Here is a 22,723-nt window from a genome sequence, read left to right as displayed (position 1 = left end):
GGGCTGTGGGGGGGGGGGGTGGAAGGAAGGAGGGGGGGGTCGGGAGGCGGCCCCGGTGCCCCGGAGGCCGGGCGCGGGGGGAGCGCGGAGGCCGTCGGGGGCCGTCGGGGGGGCGCGGGGCGCTGGCGGGCGGTGCCGCGGCTCCGGTGGCGCGGCCGGGGAGCGGTGCGGCGGCGGCGGAGCGGGGCCGTCACATGATGCGGTTCCTGGAAAGTTCCTGGAAAGCAGCCTTTGTATGGAGCCTGCCCGGGCGGGGGGGCGGCCGGGGGGAGGATGCCCGCGCCTCCGAATCAAAGGCGGCACGGACCGCTCGCTCCTGCCCGCTCCCGGCGAGGAGGGGGGCGGGCGGGCGGGCGGGGGCTGTTTCCCCACAAGGACCATCCTCCTCCTCCTCCTGCTGCTGCCTCCTCCCTCCTCCTCCTCCTCCTCCTCCTCCTCCTGCTGCTGCTGCTGCTGCTCTCGCAGCGGCAGCCGCCCGCCCGCCCGCCCGCCCGCCTGCCCGTCCGTCCGTCCGTCCGTCTGCCCGTCCGTCTGTCCGCCTGCGCCCCGCACCGCGATGCCGCCGCTCCCTTGACACCGCCGGCGGCCGCAGCGACCCGACCGCCCCGCCTCCGGGGGCACCGGCAGCACCGGCAGCACCGGCAGCAGCAGCCCCGTCCCGTCCCGCCGAGCCCCGGTGAGTGCCGTGCCCCGCGCTCCCCGAGCCCCGCCGCCGGGCCGCGCCTTCCCCGACGGCCCCCCCGCGCCCCGTGCGGCCCCGCCGCGCTCCCCCGAGGACGGGGAAGGGGAAAGGTGGCCGGGCTCGGTCCCGCTGCCCCCGGGGATCCCGGGGCGGCGGCGGCCGCACCTGCGAGGCGGCGGCGCCCGGTCCCCGGGGCGGCTCCGAGGGGGCGCCGCGGGAGGGGCGGGGGGCGGCGGGTACGGCCGGGGGCTCGCAGCGGCAGGAGCCGGCGAAGTTTCGCTGGGAAAAGTTGCCGAGCTGCGCCGCGGGGAACTTGCGGGGATGGGAGGCGGCGGCCCCGCCGTGAGACCGGCGGCCGGTGCGCCCGCTAGGTAGAGGGGAGGCAGGGCGAGGGGGCTGCGAGCCCCCCGGGTCGAGTGGGACCGGCCCCTCCTCGCCCCCCGCTGGCACCGCCCGGCTCGGTGGCCCCGCGGGGCCGGGGCTTTGGTCCCCGCGTGGGGATGTGGCGGAGCGGGGGGCGCGGGGGGCGTCCCGCAGCCGTCGCCCCCTCCCCGCCGCATCCCCGCCGCTGCCCCTGGCGGGTGCGGGGCCGCGGGGCGCGGCTGCTTCGGGCGGGCACCGAGGCGGGGAGGGGGGCGGCGGAGAGGTCCCTCGGGCCGGGTCCCCCCCCGGGGGTGCCGGGCGGTCCCCGCGGGCCGCTCCCCGCTAACCTCGCTCTCTCTCCGCTCGCAGGCGGCGGCGGCGGGGGCCGGGCCGGGGCCATGCCCCCTGCGCGGCGCTGAGCGCGGCGGCGGAGCCCCCCGGGCGCCCCCGGCCCGGCGCCCCCCCATGACCCTGCGCTCCGCCGAGCCCCTGGAGAGCGCCGGGGGTCCCCGGGAGCGCTGGGGGCGCCCCGGGGAGGCGGTGGCGGCCGCGCCCGTCGCCGAGGAGCCCCGGGAGGCGGCGCGGCTGGCCGCGGCCATGGAGGAGCTGCGGCGCGCAGGTAAGCGGGGCGGCCCCGGGGGAGGAAGAGGAGGAGGAGGAGGAGGAGGAGGAGGAGGAGGAGGAGGAGGAGGAGGAGGAGGAGGAGGAGGAAGAGCGGGGCGGCGCGGCGCGGAGGGGGCTCGGCCCCGCGGTGCCGGGGGGAAGCGAAAGCGGCGGCAGCGCCGCTCCCCGGCGGGCGCCCGGAGCGCCGGGAGGGGGAGGCCGGGGCGGCGGAGGGGGGAGCGGGGCCGGGGGCACCCCCGGTACCCGCAGCTCTGTCCGCCGGGAGAGGGGGCCGCGGGGACGGGGCTGGCATCGTCGCGTCCCCGCCGGCAGCGGGAGAAGCGGCTCTGCCGCCCCTCCGTGCCCAGAAGCCCGTCCCGGTGCGGGGCGCACGCCCCGATCCCAGCCGGGCGGGGAGCGGAGGCACCGGCAGGAGGATCGCTGCCGACAGCCAGCACGAAGGCTCCGTGCCGGCGGGACCCCGGGCTGCTCGCCCCAAAAGGAACGGGTGCTGCGGCTCCGCCAGGCAAAGAGCAGGCGGCTCTGAAACGAACAGGCAGCCGGCAAGAAGTAAAACTCTGCTTTCTCTGCTCTCGTGACAGGATGGTACTGGGGCAGCATGAGCGTTGCTGAAGCCAAGGAGAGGTTACAGGATGCCCCCGAAGGGACTTTTTTGGTTCGGGACAGCTCGCATTCAGAGTACCTGCTGACTATTTCGGTAAAGACATCAGCGGGACCGACCAACCTACGCATCGAGTACCAGGACGGCAAGTTTCGGCTGGACTCCATCACCTGCGTCAGGTCCCGGCTGAAGCAGTTCAACAGCGTGGTGCATCTGATCGAGTACTACGTGCTCATGTGCAAGGACAGAACCGAAACGCCCTCGAACGGGACGGTTCATCTTTACTTGAACAAGCCTCTCTACACGTCGGCTCCATCCCTGCAACACCGCTGCCGGATAACGATAAACAAGTGCACAAACCAGATCTGGGAGCTGCCCTTGCCAACCAGACTAAAAGAGTACTTGAAAGAGTACCGGTACCAGGTATAGCTATCTTTTCTCAATGCCTCCAACGCAGAGTAACTTTTAAATGCAATTCTTAAAATCAGCCAAAGAACTGAGTAACCGGTTGCACGGCTCAGCATGGAATTCACTATCAAAACAGTGGCAGTTCTGGGGAAAGGCTTTTATTTCAGATGCCACAAAGGGAGACTTTATGTAGGATAATCCCAGCCTGCATCCTCGGGGGTTCGGCAAGGAGGCGTGCTGTCCTTGCGAGGGGCGAGAAGCCAGGAACCCCTCCGGATCGTGTTGCTTTGTCGACGGCATAAAAGCTGCACTAACTGCAAAGTGCTAACTGGAGCGGTGGGACAGGGAGAGACCGCAAAAGTGGTCAGAGACGTACGAGAGCGTGGAAGTTGTCAGTGGTCTGATTCCGAGATTCATTTGGTGCTGGTGTTCATATAATCCTGAGAGCTTAACTGGATCACACTGTGATAATCTTGCCAAAGTTATGCAACTAATCAAATCCAGTCAAAAAAAGCGATCATCCATTCAGTTTTTATTGAACTCTAATTTCTGTGCTTTTCTGCAAGGAAAGGGGAACTGAAAGCAATCACTTTAAAACATTGTTTTTCAAAGTTCTCTAAAAGCTGATACTAAGGAGAAATGCCACATCTTTCATAGGAACCCAGTATGTTGCTGATTATACCAGATTGGTATCCCAGAATCTTTGTTAACATGTTAACATCTTCCTGGTGGTGATATATCCATGCTATTACTGCTAAGCCTCGTTTGGTTGAGGCTTCAGGACTCCACGCTGCAGAACTGCAGCTGCTCGGTTCTGATGTCAAAGCATGGATATCAGCAGTTACGGCTGTCTTCTACAGTGTAGAATGTTTTCTTCAGCTTCTTTCCCAAAATATGGGGAAATCTGGATTTTTTTTTTTTGAGGGATTGGTTTTTTGTGTTTTTTTTTTTTTTTTTCCTTTTTTTTTCTTCTAATTCACCATTGTAGCTACCAGACTATTACTCAATAAAAGCAATCAGATTGCACACCTATCTCGATCGTTGTACGTATGGATTTGCTACCATTCAGGAGACAACGACATTAAGAACCTGTAGCATTTCCCAGCTAACACTTCAACAAGCGTACCTGGGCCGGTGATGGTGAATACCCCGGCTTTGCCTTTGTGTGGCTGCTCAGAGGTAGAGCTGGTTTATGCTCAGATTAGTGGTTTGGAGGCTGCCTGCCGAATTTCTGTGGTTACATATTAGCACGGGACATTGCTTTGTGCATTACAGCAGTCCCCCAGATGGGAAGATGGGGCTGAGACCCTCAGTACCCATTCCTCTCTCTAAATGTAAAGTATTTAATAGAAGAAATATCCAGGGTGGGGGTACAACGAGAGCAGTACAGAGGGAAAGTAGGGCATGGATGCATTCTCAGTCAACAATTTCATAGTTTTAACTCTTTCCCTAGCTTACCTTAATTAAAGCAAATAGACTTGTGTTTGAACAAGGAGGGCTGTCAAGACTTGCTGTAGTCTAGCCCTGCCCAGGCTGAAATAGCAACAACACAAACCGATCTTGTCTTCCCTGTGACTTAGCCGCTCGGTGGTGCTACCCAGGTGCTGTGTCCCTCTCCTCACCCTGGGGTGCTACCCCACGTCTGATGGCACTGGGATTTCCAGCATCGTGCACTCGGGCTGTCCCAGTTGCATAGGCAGAACTGAGTGGCACGGCTGCTGAGACAGGGAGGATGCCAAGGTGATGGTCCCTGGGCCCCTTGGCGAACGCTTGGTATGCCAGCATTGCTGCCCCTGCAGGAAAGGTGCCTTTTCTGCCTCCTCCTCCTCGGCTGCCATTCTCTCTCCCCGAATTTCATGCGAGCAGTCGTGTAGAGTTGGGCTGGGGGCAGTTTTCTCCTGAAACACAAAACAAAAGCTTTTGTTACATAATTTTTCCCACGCCGTGCCAAAATGCAGCCGTGCTGGACGGATTCCACCCTCCGCTTCCCACCCCAGCAGAGCCCTGGCTGGACGTGCCCGTGCCACCGCCGTGCTGAGCAGCCTGTCCTGCGGGCCGAGCAGGGAAGGAGCTGAATTCCTGGGAGCACATCACTTGGCAAATCTGCTTTCCTACAGCTCTTGTCCCTCACCCGGTGATGAGGTAGCTGCTGGACAGGACAAGTCACCTCTGTTAGCCACCCATGGTGGCGAGCCGAGCTCCTTCCCAAGCAGCCCCCCCAGCCTAGGGGTTGGCAGTGAGACCACCGATGGAAGAAGCAGCTGGAGAGGAGGCACCCATCGGGTGCCAGAGGCGATGGGGCAGACACAGGGCTCTCCACGCAGCCGCTGCGGGTGAGCTGAGGCCAGGCCTGCCCTCGGCAGACACGGGGCAGACGCAGCGCTGCTCGGGGGCCTCTGGGGTGCCCCAAAATGCGTGTGGGCGAACCACAGGCTGAAGATAGCAGGGTGAGAGGGGGCAACAAGCACCAAGAATCAGCGGGGAACCCCAGGCTGCAGCATCGAGGCAGGGGACGGGCAGCCTCCCGCCGGGTACGGCGTCCCTCGAGGTTGGTACGGTCAGGGAGAAGCAGGGGCTGCAGCCGGGCTGTGCTCGGAGCTACGAACAATATTTTGAACAGACTGGAGGGGGAACTAGTCCTCTTTGTATGAAAGCAGAGCTCTTGTCCTCATTAGGATGCCAGCCCCAGGGCTGATGCATTACACTCGTAAAACCGAGCTTTACTGGAGCTCGCTGCAAGCTCGGCTTCACCCTAACGCAGCACGGAGGGATGAGGGCTCTGGTACAAAAAATGCAGGGATAGCACATGATTAAGATTACAGGGGTGAAAAAATCTTGCATGTGGACCCCCTGAATTTTCAGGCACAATCATGTGGTCCAAACATTTTAAAGAAAGGTGCAGTGCTTTTTTTTAATTGTTGTTTTTAAATTTATTTTTGACTTTATGGATGTCGCTGTGGCTTGCTCACAGCACTAGCTTTTAAATTGCCGTCCCTTCAGATTCCCAAAATGACTTCTAACTGATGTTTGTCATCCTGAATTGCTAGTATGGAGTGTTCAGTGAAGTCAGTCTCACAGGTTCAACACCTGTGAGTCAACCAAAAATCATGACAAGGACTATAATAATTTTTACATTTTTTATTTTTCTTTTTCCTCCATGTCTTGGTCTAGTTTTCCACTTTTAAGTCTTGAGGTTTCAGATTTTACAGTCTAAGTCTGGAATGTTAGTTTCTGAAAACATCTTTGTTTTAATTAAACAAAAGCTGAGAATCCCACAATCGTAAAAGTGGATGATTAATTTTTTTTTTTTTTTTTTTTTTTCCCAAGATGGATGCTGAAAATGCAGTTTGTGGCTGGATTTAGCCGAGCACTAAACCCAGCAGAAATGTGATCCATGTTTCCATTTTAGCTGCCTGGGCATTTCCCTGGCACTGGTATTATCACCAGGGACAGAAAATGGTTCAAGCACAAGATGGGTGGGTAGAGTGGGAATGCAACCAAGCAGCTGCACCCATCGCATTAGAAGCAATTTTATTTTAATCTGATCTCCTCAGTGTTGTCCTAATTATAATTTATGTAACCACATTCTAGATAAACAATATCTAATTATTCGCAAGAAGAAAAATGGTTCACAGAATATGGGGTGGGGGTTGTTTATTTTTAAATCCTAGAACAGTCTGGAACTTAGTCCTCACTGAAAACTGCAGGGCTCTGAGATCTGAGACTCTCACTACATTTCATCACCTTAAGAAAGAGACTCTCGTTACAATAGGACGGACAGCGTTGTGCGGTTGCATGAATTCCTATTTCTTAGTTACCTCTCATGTCTTAGAAAAGTGCTCCCGTGGGGGACTGACCCTGTCACATGTAATTGAAAAGCTCCATTTACTCACATTTTCTATTCAAGAGCTTTTTCTTGTATCCCTCATAAAATTCCTATGGACTTTTCCTTTGGATATAAGCTTAGGATTTAGCAGCAAGTCAGTTGAGTTGTGTCACTGCTTTGTTCTTCTTCGTCCCAAGCACATGACGGGAATGAGAAGCGACTTTCAGATGTGGGTCTACCCGTCATCTGAAGTAAAGCAAAACAAAACCTCTGCTGACTTTGCTATCACTAAAATAAATCTAGGTATCAAAGTGACTGCTGGAGCAAATAACGGCTTGAGGGATGCTGAAGTGTCTGTTATCAGTTTTCAGTAGTTGTAAGAAACTTCTCTGTCAGAGGGGGGATTAAAAAGCTGAAAACTGCAGGAATAAAGGAAAGGTTTAGTAGGTAAAGCATACCATTTCCAGAATAGCTAGCAGTTCCTTAGCGGGGTCTGTATGCAAAAGGTGGTGGGGATGACGAGCTCCGGGGGTATCTCCCGGAAACCTCCTCTTCCTCAGTGCTAACCTCAGCAGGTCCCAGTATGCTGCTAAGCCCTTCGCACGGCTGGAAGTGCCTGGAAACAGCATTCCTCTGACACATAACTTCAGATCACCCAGACCCGAGCTCACTTTACAACACCATGGCGGTTTGCCACGGTATTGCTCAAACGGGCTCATTTCCACAATGGGCTGAAGATCAGCCAAAGACACTGGAAGGCAGTGCCGCTCTTACGGGGCTGCGAAGGGCAGTGGGGCCGGACACCACGTCTGATGGGGGGCACGCTGCAGGCGACGGGGAAGGGCACAGCACATGGGGACCCTGCTCTGACAGCGGGGACAGAGGGCAGGAGGGACAGCTCCTGCGAGAGGTGGCACTTGGCAGATGTGTGCGAGGAGCTAAGCCGCAGGAGCGCAGACGGGGCTATGGTGCTCTGGTAGAGATCAGAAGTCGAGGGAGGGGAGGCAAGTGTCAGCACACGGTTGTAAAGCACATACAAAGAAAGTCTGGCTAGATAACTCAACTTCAGGGGAAAAAAAAAAAAAAAAAAAAAAAAAAAAAAAGCTTATAGCAAAACCAGTCTGTCCTGGTCCCAGGGTTGCCAAGGGGATGAGGGATTAACCGTGTTTATTTATCAGGTTATCTTTAGGGGCTCGAAGTAGCCAGTTCCTCTGAGAAAGTCTATGGGAATGTAAAAACACAGCACAGGAATTACTCTGTTTAATCTCCTTGATAAACTGTGGCTTTTATTCTGCTTAAATCCTATTAAAAAAAATAATAATAAAAAAAAATTGCACCCTTTTATTAATATTTTATTTTATTTTTATTTTATTACTGCTTGTTGTTGGTATTGCTTTTTCCCCAGAGTTGGAGCCACTAGCTCTCCAGGAACTGAAATACCGAAATAATATCATTACTTTCTGTGACACAAAGGAGGAAAAAAACTGCAGGAGCAAAAGCTGCTTAGATTAGCATAAGAAAGAGGCTGGCAGTTACTTGAAAAGAGTTGCAGTAGGAAATACTCAGGAAACTCAGCGTTGCTTGCTGCACAGAACAAAATACATTAAAAAAAAATCCCCAAATTCAATGTGCCTGCCTTAATTTCTTTTTCATCGTCAGGCAGGGTTTATGCAAGTCAAACCTTGTGTTTTTAGACCAATTGCTACATAATTGGTGTTTTGTAGCTGAGGACTGCAGTTGGGTGCACTGTCAGTTAACAAATGGCAACGCAGAGGTACGGTAAACGTGGGAAAGACTGAAAGCCCACTGCAAATTCTTCTTTCTACTTTACTGAAGTTATTGTTTCTCAGACTTTAGATCAGGCTTGGTAACCAGAATTGTAGCAGAAACAGCTGCGAGATGGACATTTGAAAGCTGTAAACTCGCTTTTCACAATGCTTCGTTAGAAGTTAATTGTACCTCTTCAGGTTGCAGCCCCCAACCCGGAGCTGCAGCTCTGCACCCACACTCAGTCTGTCCCGCTGGCAATGCCCAGCCTGGAGGGGTTCCTCTGGACACCCCAACTCCACACCAGGCAGTTGCTTTTTTCTCTCATTTTTCTCACCTAGAGCATTGCTTATTGACAGTCTGCAGGGCAGGGGAAGTTGGGGATCAGCTGGTAGTGTTTATGGAAATTTTAGCTGCCTCGCCTGCTTTTCAGAAGAACAATATTAAGTGTGACTGAGCCTGTACTAGTTGCAGTTCCCATATCTACAAAGCGGGAGGCGAGCTTAACATTTCGTAGTTTTTCAGCGTGGGGCGAGGAGTTGCTTGCTTTTCAGTTACCACTGACAGCATTTAAGCCACTTTCTTGCTCAGCAGAGAGAAGCTTTCTTTTCTTGCTCAGCAGAGAGAAGAGAGTAAGTTAGGGAAGGCAGCTTCTTGTCTGCCTCCACTGCGGTGGAAGTGGCATCACAGCTCCTCTGGGAGCTGAAGTACTGCAGGCAGAAACCGAGAGCGAGAAGATAACTGCTTTCTGGAAACTCATCTGTTTCCTTTACGGCCCCCGATGGAAGATGCAGTGCCCACTTCATCAGGTTTCGTTTTGAAAGGGAAGAAAATCGAGTGCGAGGACTGTTAATCGAAGGGTATTTTTTTGTTTGGAAACAGGACATATGGAAGAAGTCTGAGCAGTGGCAAGTCCTTGGATAGGCTACCTGCAAAAACTTTCCATGAATCATTACTAGCTCGTCAAATGCTTAACCTGAAAGTATGAGCCTTTAAAAATAGATGTGCTCTATATGGGCTTGTCCAGCTCAAAGCCTGGGAAAGAAGCAGTGGATGACAAAAATCAGTAGTTATTCTCCTCTCAAATAAAAACAATCTCCCTGGCTTTATCCAAAATGCTAGACACTCATTTCATATGCTGTAATTTGCAAACAAAAGAAGTTCATTTTATGATAGGGTTTCAGGCTTGAATCTTAAATTCCGTTTACTTATTTGTCAGTATTTAATTTTCAGAATAATTTGTTAATTTCTTTGTTCTCCCATAAGTAAAATGCTTGCTTTACATAAAAGAAAAAAAAAAGTTTCAAAAGTCTGGACTACTTAGAGACTTTCAGTATTTCCAACTGTCTCCTGAAAGCATCTTTATATTAAACTTCAAAAACAAACTGAGAACTACATTAATTCATATGCTTCAAGAAAATGGACTAAAAATTCCTTGCAGGAGAAATACTGAGTCACATTTTGCAAATATGCATCGCAGGTTTTTTATTCCGATTCACTGCAGAGGTTCCTTTTCTCTGGAATGAATGTGCCGGTTTCACATTTGATGCCTGCGTCTTTTCTCAGAGCTATCCCACGTACAGCTTTTGGCCAGGGATTGTTAGCACCAAGCGGCACTAGGAGCTGTTAAGGCAGTACTGCTAACAAACGCTTTTTTTCTTATCGAAACGAATGTAAATGTATGGGCACTACGCGGTCGCTTCAGACCCCAGTGCTTTAATGGTTTGAAACTTTCTGTGCTACATTTCACCTCCATGCTGGATGTGCCTTTTAATAAAACAACACTTTTAACAACTTCTGTGACGTGTCACCTCCGTTTTATGCCCACTGCTCTCTTTGAAGTGCATTAATTCAAAGCCTTTACCATTTCAATGAGGGGGAACTTAGGAAGAGGTGTGGGGCCAGCCTGGCACCCCCTCGCAGCAGCGAGGAGCTGCAGGTGCCGGCAGGGAGGTGAGGCGCTGCCGCTGTCCCCAGCGCCCCGCCGGGCACCAGCCTGGCCTTCGGTGGCTGGCGCAGGACAAGATGCTGGCATTTGGGAGGGTCATGCAGCGGGGTGAGGGTGAGGAAGAGGATGGGGAGGAAGAGGATGGGGGAGGAAGGGCAGGGAGCGCCGCCTGCACAGGCGGTGGGTGGCAGTGCCTCACAGAACCCTCTTCTGCCTCTCAGGCCACAGAGCTTGGGCCGCCCTGGCTCCTATTTTAACAGTGCTCTTGAGATGCATCACAGTCAGAAACGTTCTGTGCTCGTCCTTCCAAAGACGACAGTCAGCCCTATAATATATGTTTCTTTTTTCCATCTTCATTTCAGAGGTTTTGTGAGAGATTTAGCCAATTAGATGTGTTTTTAATAAACAAATCTAGGGACTCATATTTCTTTTCTTTTGTCCATAAAGTTGGAATGCTGTCCTACAGACAATTGGAAACAGCATAGTCCTAATAGATTAAATCTGGTTGCACGAGTTTTAAAAACAGTTTGGCTCTCGTTATCAGCAGAAACAAATTAGTATGCAGAAAACAAAGAAAATTCATACATGCTACGATGGAGCTTAACTCTAATTAGCATAGAGGATCCTCTTAAAAGCTTTTTTTTTTTTTTTAATAAGCTTATTATACTTGAACAGAGTTTCTAAAAAGATTTGGGATTTTTAAGTGAGCTTTAAAATGTATGTGGTAAATTTAAAAATGTGGCATTCTGATCTGGAGTAAGACACGTGTAAAAAAGAATAGTGTTGTCAGAAGAGATGCCACTTAGCCTGGCTCCCACAGGTTTGGGCTCACTACGCTGATTCAGCAGTCCACAGAAGCATGGCCTGAAGCCCCCTGGTGATTCCCCCCTATGCAGAACCACAGTGAACAAAGTTTTAGGTCCAAAGTCTGATGTGCAGGATTGACAGTGGCCCATTGATCTACACAGGCTAGGAAATACTTCTGTAGTCTGCATGTTTAGCCAAGTTTAGTGTTCAGATCTGAGCAGAGATAGCGGGGAATGGAGCTGAACCCAACCTGGCTCAAGTATTTTTTTCCCCTAAAACTGGAATGGAACTGAACCATTCTTTTGAAGTTTTGTTGAACTTGGACCAGACCTGGAGGAACTGTGGACAGAGCTGAACCCGAGCAGAACTGAAACAAAAAGTTGAAGAGCTTGTCTCCTTGGACTTGAGGTGTTTACCTGTGTGCATCCTTGCTCTGTAGCAGCAGTGTAAGCACAGAGCATAATGAACACCTGGCTTGTATCCATTGATCAACCTGAACCACTGGTAGTGCATTTACAGATCCCATCACTTACAAACCAGTGGAAGGAAAAGGAAACACCAGATTTTCCCTTTAATGAGACTTGGACCTCTGCTGCTATCCTCTTCCTTCTGAGGCTTATCTGTTTCCTTTCACCACTCTCCTTCTTTGCATGTTTAGACTGCAAGCAAAGACGTGACTAATGCTGGCTGCACTAAAGACAACGAGGCTGCGGCTATTTATGTGAGTGGGAACCGGAGTTGCTCCATGCATATCCATATGTTTTGCTAACTTTCTAAGATATTCTTGGACAGTATAAAACAAATAATCGTAGCTGCCTCATCTGGCAAAAAGACGGAGTAAATGCAAGTGATGTAACTGCTTGCATTTTCTGGTTTAAAATGTAGGTGCGGTATTGGCAATTAAGTATGGCTGCCAGGTGACATCTCAAGTCTCCAAGTTTGGTCACTCCAGGTCTAGAGGTAACACAGTTCCTTAGATAGTGACTAGAAATGGGGAAAGAAAAAAATCCAAACCTTGTCAGTCAGAGAGGCAGTAAGTTAAGAAAGCAAACTATCTGTAGTGATGCAGCTTGTGCTGAGGGATGATCTTATAGATCAACTGCTGTGCTCCCTGCTCCCTGGTGTCAGCTCGTATCGTTTACAAATGTATTTTCTCGCAGCCAGCGATACAAACTGCCCATGACATGAAGGTTTAAGGGCTGCACTTTGGCTACCACAGCACCGTTTGTTACGGCTGACAGTGCGCTGCGTGCACTACGGACACAGCACACAGATTCAGAGCCGGTCTTCCTAGAAGACCAACGTGTGCCCGGGACAAGAGCATTTACCTTGGCTTAATGGATGCACTGGAGTAAGATATAGCCCATCAATTATTGAGTAAGATGTAATATACCAGTTATTGGATAAGGCATAGCCCATCAATTATTTAATGAGACGTAACCTATCGAATACAACCTATCCAATATTCAATAAGATATAATCCAGCGACTATTGAATAACATACAACCACTTAAAAGCCTCCCAGAGCCCTCGCACGAAGTTTATTACCTGACACACACACACACACACCCACACACACACACACACACCACACACCCCGCCGCTCAGGTGCCGCCCCGCAGACCCCCCCCCCGGCGCTGCCCACACCCCAGCAGTCGGTGGCCGGGTCCTGCCGGAGCCCTGATCCCTGATCCCCGGTCCCGTCCCGTCCCGTCCCGTCCCCCCTCAGCCTCCGGCCGCCCCCGGGGCCGGGCTCCCCTCCCCGCCTCGCCTCCCTCCCGCCCGCCTCGCTGCCCACAACCGACATGGCGGCGGCGGCGCCCCCCCCCGCCCTTTCCCCGGCCGGCCCGCGGCGAAGGGAGGCGGCGGCGGTGGCGGCGGCGTCTTCCGGCGGAGCCCTCACCAAAGATGGTGGCGGCCGAGCGGGCCCGGCGGGGGCGCCGCCGGTAGCTCCCCGCTGCCCTCCCGTAAGTACGGGGCGGGGGCGGGGGCGCGGGGCTCCTCCCGCCGCCGTGGGGCCGGGCCGTGGCCCTGCCCTGCCCTGCCCTGCCCTGCTGTGCCGGGCGGCGAGCGGCAGCCGGCGGGGAGGCACCGGCAGCGCGGCGCTGCTGGGCAGGGGGGGGCCGCCGGGGTCGGGGGGGGCAGGTTTGGGGCTGGCGGCCCCGGGGGGTCCGTGAGGTGCGGGGACGAGGCGGGGGCTGTGCGCGGCCCGCGTACTCGGCAGGTGTGTGTGGTAAATGTGGCCCTGCCGTAAGCCCCGGGGCTCCGCGGTCCGTAGGGGTGTGCAGGGGAGGTGTGAGCAGTGTCCTCGCCTGGCCACACCGGGCTCTCGTCCCTCCCTGTGCCCCCCAGCACCGCAGTCCCCAGAGGAAATGTGCCCGGGAGCTGGCTGTGGGGCTGTGGAGGCAGCCGGTGATTGATGTTAGCCGGAGCCCTTTCCCTTGCGCATTAAACTCCGGCCCTACACTTAGGTGCACCGAAAGCCCGATAACGCCGCCCTATCTGGCCCCGCGGTTCCTGAGTCAGACACTTCCTCCTCGTGGCAAACACACATCAAGAAGCACTTAATCTTTCAAAAGACCCTAAATATCAAAAACGCCGCATCCTGGAAGGTGTGCTGGGCCAGTGGCCTTGGCGTTGAGCAGCCCCGCAGGCTTTAACACATGGGCTGGGCTCGCTCTGAAGCCCGTGGGCCAAACGCCTTTTTCAGCAGAAATTTCCACTCCGCTTTCATAACTCAGCAGGCATTGCCCGGCGCGTGAAGGTGCGAACTGGGACGCTGTGAACAACAGGCTTACGCTTGAGAAGCATTGGCCACAAGGAAGGGGAGCTGGGAGCATGTTAGGCAGTGGCCGGGGACCTCGTTTCTCCTCCCTCAGTACCTGGGTGAGGCTCTCGGGCTGGGACTTTGGGTGGCCCATGCCAAGGGTGAAGCAGGAGGGTTACGTAGCGTTGGAAAGAGTTTCCTGCCTGGGTTTAGGTAATGCTGTCTGAGCTGTGGCTGGGTGCCGGGCTTGAACTCTGCAAGCACTTTGGTGAGCTTGCAGGCAGACAGGGAGTTCTGGAAGGGAGAAATTGCAGGGATCTGCTTTTAGATTTTATTTTTTCTGGTTTTGCTGTAGTCTGGTAAGTGCCTCCAAAAGGAGCTCATGTTAGAGACTGGAATCTTGAGTTTCACCCATTTAAAGTGAGCATCCTAATGTCAGATGAGATACCCAGTTCTGTTTTTTTTGCCTACTGTTTTTCTGTCTCCTTACTTTCACTGTTATCTCACCCTGTGTTGGAGTTTGGTGTTTGAGCTATGCCTAGCAAACCAGGCCTTTTAAAGGACATGTGCCAGGAGAGCTGCTGTTCAATTCTGAGATGACCCCAGACAGAAGGTGAGCACCTCAAAATTCAGGTCAGCACAGAAAAACACACTGGGTGACCTCCTGGGAAGCTGCCATCCAGCATTGCTTTCAGCACTCAGGGAAAGCATTTTCAGAAAGTGCCTTTATCAGGAGGAGCCACAGATGGGGTTTTCCAGTCTCTTTTTTTTTGGCTGTAGGCTCTTCCATTCTGTCCAGAATGCCATTTGTGTGCCTATATGTTCTGTTGATTACATGCCCTAAATTTCAACAATCAGGCCGTGTAGGCTTGTCTTTCATGGGGTCTTGGGAGTCAGTAGGTATCTCTGACAATATAAAGACTTTAGGTCTCTTACAAAAGCTTTGAGAACCTTGATCTCTCCCTGTGTCCTTAAGCTGAATGAAGTGCAGTTCCTGCAAGGTCAGGCTGTCAGTACAGCAGCTTCTGGTTTAATCACTAGAAAATCTCTTAGTAATCACATTCAACACCTGCTACTTTTTTTTTTTTGACTTCATGATTTAGTCATGAGAAAGTATTTAATTGTATTACTAAGTAATTTTCCTTTTCAAGTGCCATTAATGGTCCTGGGGATATGTTTGTCATTAAGGACTAGACTAGACATCTTGATTCAGTTCCTAGCTCTGGCACTGAGTCCTGATGTGATCTTGGATGAGCTGCTTGGTCTCTCTGGACCTTGATTCGTCTTCTGTAGAGTGGCTATAAAATGCATCTTTTCCAGCTTTTGTCTAGTCAGAGTGTTAGTCAAGTGAAATGGAAGCTGGCAGACGGCACCCGACTGCTTCCTATAAACACATTAGAAGGGCAAATACCAGCGAGGGAGAGGAGCTGTCTAAGCTAAAGAACAGTATTGGCAGCAAAAACGCCTATAAATAGAAGATGAATAAATTTAAGATGGAAATTTGGGGAAGATAGCTCACCATCAGATCTATCGATTTCGCGAACAGCCCTCCAGGATGAGCGAGGGGAGAGGGCAACCTGCTGCATGAGGTCCGTTTCCACCCTGGCTACAAGTAAAATGTCTTGCGCAGGCCAGGGCTACCTGCTGGCTCTGCTGCCGGCTGGCTGCGCTGCGCTTCGCCGTCCTGCTGCTGCTGCACTGCGGCAGCAACGGAGCAGCCGTCACGTCTCAGACACTGGGGACAGGTCGTGTGGCATCTCTTTAACTTTCTGGGGATAGAGTCTTTTTTGGACTGGCAAACATGCCAGCTGCTTTGGTGTGGACCTTGACCAGTTAGCCAGTGGGGTGTTTGGGCAAGGTTTTTGCTCCAACCAAGCACTGGTCTTCGCAATGCCAGAGGTTCTCTCTAATATTTCCCAGAAGTGGCTGCGTTTTAGCTTGTCAGACAGCGTAATCTGAGCAGAGAGAAGATGGTGGGGACCATGAGCAGTTTTCCCAGGTTGGTGATTCTGAGTCTGGCATTTTTTTTTCTAAAGGTTTTTGGGTATCAGACATCACTTCTGGGTGTTCAGGGTTGTATTTTAATCTCCATGCCTTGCCCTTTACTCGTGCTCTAGGTTGCCAGATGGATGCCAGAGACAAGCAGCTTTTACGCTCCCTGCGCCTGGAGCTCTGTACGGAGGTGCTGGTGGATGGACTGGTTATTCAGTATCTCTACCAAGAAGGGATTCTCACAGACAGTCACGTTCAAGAGATAAAATCCCAAACCACAAGTCAAAGGAAAACCATGATGCTCCTTGACATTCTCCCTACGAGAGGACCTAAAGCTTTTGATGCATTCTTGGAGTCCTTACAGGAGTTCCCGTGGGTTAAAGACAAGCTGAAGGCAAAGCGTAAGGAAATGACAGTACAAGATCCTGCAGGTAAGGCCAGGGTTGTTGTTGCTGGTGTTTTCAAGCTTATTCTCAAGCTGTGGCTTTGAAAGTATTGAACATACCCAGTAATTTCAAGTTATGCATCATACAGATACAGAGCGTGATAGCACCACGGGGCACAGCCTGAATTTCCTGGAACCAGCCAGATGCCAGGAAGCGTTGCAAAGTTTGGGGTGTGAGCAAGCCTGAGTTTCTGGATGTGGGGAGACAGCAGCTCTTCTACAGCTGCCTTTGGAGAGTCTGAGATGTAGGAGGACCCAGGCTCCGTTACTACAAAGGGAATGGGCTATAAAAAGTAATTTTCCGTAGCTGAACAGCGGTCTCTTCACCATCCATACCTGATTAATGTGTGCTTTATGTATGTTTTACGGTGTTTTGTTTCTGGACTGACAGAATTTTTATTTACTTAACTTTATTGTTATGATTTTAATGTTGTTTTAATTTATTTAGCAGCATATACTAATTAAGAATTATGTGCTTTATTGTGTTTATTGGAGTGCAAATGTCTAGTGTTATTACCTCCAAAATTACTAGCTCTTGCTTAGTATTAAAAAAAAGTTTAGGAGCTAACCTAGTGGATGTTTTAAAATCTTATTTAGTCAAATCCCTGTTTTTCTGATATTTAAATGTAGTTCTAAAATGAGTTTCCTGGATTGATCTTCGTTCCAAAGTGGTTTCTTTACCAATATGTGCATGCAATTATTGACCTGTTTTCAAGTCAAGAAGACTGCTTAAAATACATTCTTCTTGCGCTATTTTCTTACAACATGCATTAGTTGTTAAATAGGAGAAGGTAATGACAGTTAAATAGTGAAGTAGTTCTCATTTGGGAACATTACTTCTCACTAACCTTCCTTCCTTCCCCTCCAAGCCTCCCCCCACCCCATTTGGATTTGGTCACATTAGGATGCACGTGATGTGTGATTTTTCCAGTGTCAGTGTGCTTTGCGTGAGTCTCTAAGCTTGGGAAGGAAGATGTGTGACTCAGGACTGTTGAACATCATGTGCACCTGCGTCCGAATTAGCTGCACACTCAAGAATGTTTTGTCAAGATCTGCTGGACAAATGTGGCATTATTTTACCTTAGGACATTTTTACAGAATATCACCACAGCTTATTGCTCTGTTGGGCCTCTGTGGAGGTTGCTTTCCACTTGCTCCACAGCTGCAGGGATGGTAAATAATCTTCAGAACTTTTTGGAGACCAAATATTGTGCGCTGCCCATGGGTGAAAACACCGTGAGCTGTCAGCACAATGCAAACTTGTGGTGTTGAAAGCTGTTGCTGTTATGACAGATCCTGTCATTCTCATGCTCTTTATTTGCCTTACAAATCAGTGTGTGTGTTTGCTAATTGCCGGTTAAGCTTTTGAATAATCCTTACAGTTCCACAAAAACACACACAGCCATCAAGTACAGTCAAGGTCCCGTATTTTGTTACTCAAAAAATTGTTGCTGCTTTTATTCTTTCGACTGTTTTGTGGATTGCTTGTTCCCGATATATCGTGATTAACGTGCTGTATTTATGCCTATCAGGTTCTCTGGTTTCGAGTGGGTTGACTGTACTTGATGTTGCCAAATCTTGTGTATGAATTAGAGAAGATTTCCAGATTAGATCAAAGGTTACTGTTATTTTTACTGTGGCAATGCAGAGTGTAAGAACAGGATAAGAGGCAGATAGCCAAGTCTGTTTTAATATTTGGGCATATTCTTTAGAAGCCAGAGAAAGAGAGCACCATCTGGGTCCTAATAAATGATGAGTGTGCCCTGAAATGAATTGGAAACTATGGTGACATCACCGTGGCTGATTACATGCAAGAAAATGTGGTTTGGGATAAAAAGCCTCGCTTTGCATTCTAAACAACAAACTTGTAAGCTTTTGTCTCACCAGAGTACTCGAGCATATGCTTGGCTTTAAGCATGGAAAAAGCCATTGGCTCTAATAAAACTGTAAGCATGCTTAAAATTAAATGTATTCTTTAGTGCCATGCTAGATAACTTCTACCTTATTGGAAACAGTTCTTATAAATGGTGATTTGTCACTGGCAATTTGTTCTAAAGAATCTGTTTGTAATGAAAAGAGCCTTCTATGTACATGCTACCTTTTTTAAACCAGAAGACTTAAAAAAATTGAAATTGGTTTCATGGCCCCAGATTTTTAAGTCTTTATTCCTTCCAATCATGCATACTTATGGAAATCACATGCCTGCTGTTCACTTGTTTATGCTCAATTAAAATTCTGTTTACTCAAGCAAAATATTCTCAGTTTTTGCAGATCTTCTGCAGGATTAAGGACTGATGGCAAGTTGTTCCTTGAAGGAAGGTTTTATTTTGTAGTCTTTCACTTCTTACTGACTACATGCAGTATTTTTAGAGTCAATACAGGTATACTATTACTTTATCTGTACGTGAAAACTCTGGCACATGCACAGTGATTTTTCTCTGTTGGCCTTTGGATTATTGTGCATTTGGTTCAAATAGCTCAGGCTTTCTATCTTTTCTGTGAATCGGCTGAGAAATATATTTTGTTGGTTCCCATTTAAAAAAAAAATCACAACTGTAATTGTTAAGAAGCTTTTAATTTATTTTCTTCCCCTAGTAAAAGCAAAACAAACAAAAACAACCAAAGTAAACAGGACTTTCAGAAGAACAGAAATAAAAACATTTTTGGTGATGCAGTGCAATTATGATCTGGTGGACTGAGAGCTATGAAATGGAAGCCAAAGTCTGAGACGTAAACAAGACGCTGCCACTGACTCATCGTGAGGCTTGGGCATATTATTTTAAGACGATGGATTTGTCGATTCACAATTTGTGCAACGTGGTGTGATGTTCATGGAACAGCACAGAGCATGACTGTAAATTGGCCCACAGTTCAACCCAGGGTATGCTGTTTGGCTGCTTGCAAATAAATGAGCCTTAAAAGCTTTGACATGCTGAGTTTTATTGCTTAATATCAGTTTGACTTAAAAATAATAGTTCTATATGCTGTTAGCTACTGTAGTTATGAGGAGCACAGAAGACCCTAATTCTGCAGAGCATGAGGAACAGTTTCCACTGGAATCAGGAGCGTGACGTGCAGGCAGGTAGGGCTACTTCTGTCCGTATACATGCAGCAAAGAGACCCCAGGTTGCTTCCCCTTGCTTGTTTACTTTATGCATAGAGCAGCCTTTTGACTAGGGGCACTTTTCTCCAGTCTTGTACGGTCCTGTCAGATGGCACATGGCACATCTTGAGGAAACCTTTTCTTAAGGTAGGGAAAACATAACTGTAAGTCCCAAAAATGTCAGGAAGAAAACTGAGTGTGCTTTGGAGGTAAATATTTATGATTTTAATCGATTTCAATAGGATAAGGGTGTGTTTCTAGCTTGTTTAAAAACCTGTGATAAAACAGTTCACCCTATGTACAGTGTTATTGCAAGACTTACGAATCATTGTAAAGATCAACCACAGTTGTGAGCGTCTGTTTTTGAAGGTCATAACTTCTGCTGTAGTTAAGAGTTAACAAAAATAGCGTCTGGTTCATTAGGAGACCATTGTTTTTTCTGCCCTAGTTTGGATAACTTTATGCCTTTGTCAGGAGCATAAATCTTGAATATAGTATTATAATTCCTCTGATAAACTACAGCTGTTGGCAACAAAATTCCATTCTTTCTAGGAACAGCACACAGTTACCCAATATTTTTTGCACTGAGTAAAATAATGTAAGCTTTGAAGGCATTTGTTTATCGGAGTGTTTTTCTAATCTCTCTTAGCTCAGGAATTTCTTCACTCAAGTATTATATTTCTATATATACTTTATGTTGCTGTAAAATTATTTACTTCTACAAGTGTTAGTACTGCACCTCTTTGTAGTATAGATTATTTCTCCACTCCACAGGAAATCACAGCATATTGAGAAAGAGAAAAATGTGAGATACAGTGTTTGCCAGTGGAATTCTGCAGCAGCCGTTGCTATCCTGGCAAACGTTAGTGAATTTGGGGCATGGAGTTGCAGAATCATCTTGGAAAAGCTCTTTTGTCACAAAAAGCAAGGAATATTTTCTAACGCATGATTTCTTTTTCTTTTTTTTTTTTTTTGTTGTTGTGGTACATACTCAGCCATCTGCATTAGGATCCTGTTAGACTTGGGTGAGGCGTTTTATTTTGAACAGATTTTGGTGGGACTGGGTCTTTCCCTGGCCACATGTGGAATGCATGTTTTTGTATAGCTCTGTAAAGCTTCGTGTTGTGTAACACTTTGGATGAAGCATGCAAACGCAAAAGAAAGCAGAACAAGTACTTTCGCTGAGAAAGCCATCCCCCCCTCCCCCCCAGCTTTACCAAAGTCCTTTTCCACATCTGGGTTGTAGATTTCTAAGAATCCTGATTCAAATGCAGCAGCTTTAGGACATGGGGAAGTTTAACATCTCTTCTTACCTTTTGTTGGCTGCTTCCTGACCTCTTCCTATCCTGCTTCCTCTCACCTCTAATGCAATGAGGAAACAGCCTGGTCTCTTGCCTTTTCCATTTGGATGTCAGATAGGAGAGCAGCTGAGAAATTCCTTTTCTCTCTCTAAAATGGTGGACAGAAGAGGGTGTTTTTTTCTTTCTTCTCTTTCCCTCCCCTCTCTTGTGTAGTCCAGTGACAGAAGAGGGAGTTTCCTCCCGTGAAGGAAAGGGATGGGCTTAGCAGTCTTGGCCGCACTGGACTGACCTGGAGATGAAGGAGTGCCCCTGTGCCACATCCCGGTGCCTGGAGGCTGTAGAAACTGTTCTCTAGTTCTCTTGAGAGATTCAATTCCATCTTTGTAGGAGAATTTCCCAAACACTTTTCCATATTCCCATCTCCCCTGAAAATCGGGTGTTACATTTATGGCTTTGGCTTTGTTCGTGACCGCAGTGAGGTCTGTGAAGTCTGGCATTAAAGGTCTTCACACACACTCAATAAACAGCATACATTGTGATATGGACAAGTAATCAACCTCCCTGGTTCTGCAGAGTGTTCTGCATATATAGTTCACTTCTAATGTGCATATGACTGTAAGATTTTTATTTTTTTATATACTTTAAGGAATATTTTCTTTGTTATTTTTTTGCCATGTTCATAAGTACCTGTGTTTGTGCTGCTTATGTTTAAGTTTTTCACTTTGAGAAGCCTAAATCATAGGCACCACTCATAAGAACTGTAGTTTCCTGCTTAGTCTCTTTCATACAAGTTGACAGAAGGATATAATCATACGTGGTGTCATCCTCAGTAATACAGATACGTGAGGCTAATAATAATAAAGATTTAATAAAATGTATAGTGCCCTGAAAACAGGAGAGGAGGAGTGACTTCTGTCAAGAGAGGTGTTTGGGCCAGCTGCACCTGATCAACAACTTCTCATAACCAGTGCCACTAGGAGCAAGCAATGGCTAACAGGGAATGGAGGCGTCCATCTGCTGACCAGACCTGATGACTTCTGAGGCTTGCTGCTTCCCCAGGGGCTGGATCAGGGATATCAGAGAAATTACCAAGGCCTGTCTAATCATCAGACTTTGCTATTCTTTCATGTGGGCACTAGTAAAGTGAGAGAAAAAGAGAGAAAGCTTTGGGGGAACCTGATAGCAGCCTTCCAATGCCTGCAAAGAGAAAAGACATCAAGAAAAGACAGAGGCAGGATCTTCTCAGCAATGTGTGGTGGGAAGATGAGAAATGATGGGTGTTAGTTGAAATGGGAGGTTCTGGCTGGCTATGAGGGGAAATTTTTTCATGGTAAGGACAGTCAAGAAGTGGAACAGAGACCCAGAGAAGATGAGCAGTCTTCATCCTTGGAGGTTTTCAAGACCCAGCTGGATAGGATGCTGAGCAACATGGCATGATCTCAAGCTGACCCTGCTTTGAACAGGAGGTTGGACGTGAGACCTGAGGTCTCTTCCAAATTGAATTTTCCTAATATGCTATGAAGCCTTCTTAAAAGAGCACTTTTGTTGCAGTCCCTGGTTCTCAGGGAATTTTAAGCACCCTGATACTTACTGGAAATGTGACACAGTAGTACAATGCAGAAGGTCTTTCGAGTGCAGAAGGAACAATATATTGATGAGTGGCCTAGATGGACTAAGGGAGGTGCTCTGCTGGCCTTGCTACTCACAGATGAGCAACAGTTCAGGGCTCTGCTAGTTAATGTCAGTCTTGGCTGCAGTTACCACACAGCACTGAAGTTTAAGATCCCGAGAGAAGTCAGGAAGGCATGTAGCAGAGCAAAGATCACGGACTTCACCTTGTTTGTGAAACTAGTCAATTGAACACTGTGCGATAAAGTTCTGAAGAACAAAAGCACCCAGGAGACCTGACTGATCATCAAGGAAAACGTCTTCAAAGCACGAAAAGAGTCCATTCCGATGTGCACACAAAAAAAAAAAACAGGCATGGCAGGAGGTTGGTTTGGCTGTAAGGGGAACTTCCAACTGAGCTTCTGATAAAATGACTCCCTCTGTGGATGACAGGAATAGATTTTGTTTAATTTGAGTTAAC

At 49.3% G+C, this 22,723-nt stretch overlaps 2 protein-coding genes and 1 long non-coding RNA gene across 7 annotated transcripts in view; 2 read left to right on the top strand and 1 right to left on the bottom strand.

The window, feature by feature from the left end:
* Window positions 1-8: 8 nt before the first annotated feature.
* On the top strand, window positions 9-3,710 carry SOCS2 (suppressor of cytokine signaling 2). Its single transcript, XM_038172900.2, has 3 exons — window positions 9-676; window positions 1,415-1,664; window positions 2,251-3,710. The coding sequence occupies exons 2-3, from the start codon at window positions 1,511-1,513 to the stop codon at window positions 2,697-2,699; spliced, it is 603 nt and encodes a 200-aa protein (XP_038028828.2). The 5' UTR covers window positions 9-676; window positions 1,415-1,510; the 3' UTR covers window positions 2,700-3,710.
* LOC113842834 (uncharacterized) lies at window positions 3,194-20,828 on the bottom strand. Its single transcript, XR_003495643.3, has 2 exons — window positions 20,647-20,828; window positions 3,194-4,576 (listed from the first exon to the last, which is right to left on the bottom strand). It is a non-coding gene; the product is annotated as an uncharacterized lncRNA (long non-coding RNA).
* CRADD (CASP2 and RIPK1 domain containing adaptor with death domain) overlaps window positions 12,811-22,723 on the top strand; it is an 82,487-nt gene continuing 72,574 nt past the window's right edge. The window contains exons 1-4 of one of the 5 annotated variants that reach the window (XM_072036562.1): window positions 12,811-12,993; window positions 13,771-13,912; window positions 14,313-14,406; window positions 15,911-16,216. In XM_072036562.1, coding sequence (XP_071892663.1) covers window positions 15,919-16,216 — 298 coding nt within the window. In that variant the 5' untranslated portion in view covers window positions 12,811-12,993; window positions 13,771-13,912; window positions 14,313-14,406; window positions 15,911-15,918. The other 4 variants (XM_027451994.3, XM_038172925.2, XM_005012383.6 and 1 more) reach the window with 4 other exon arrangements.

This window comes from Anas platyrhynchos, chromosome 1 (genome assembly GCF_047663525.1).
Source record: "Anas platyrhynchos isolate ZD024472 breed Pekin duck chromosome 1, IASCAAS_PekinDuck_T2T, whole genome shotgun sequence".
Classification (NCBI taxonomy): domain Eukaryota; kingdom Metazoa; phylum Chordata; class Aves; order Anseriformes; family Anatidae; genus Anas; species Anas platyrhynchos.
This window is presented reverse-complemented; position numbering and strand designations above follow the sequence as displayed.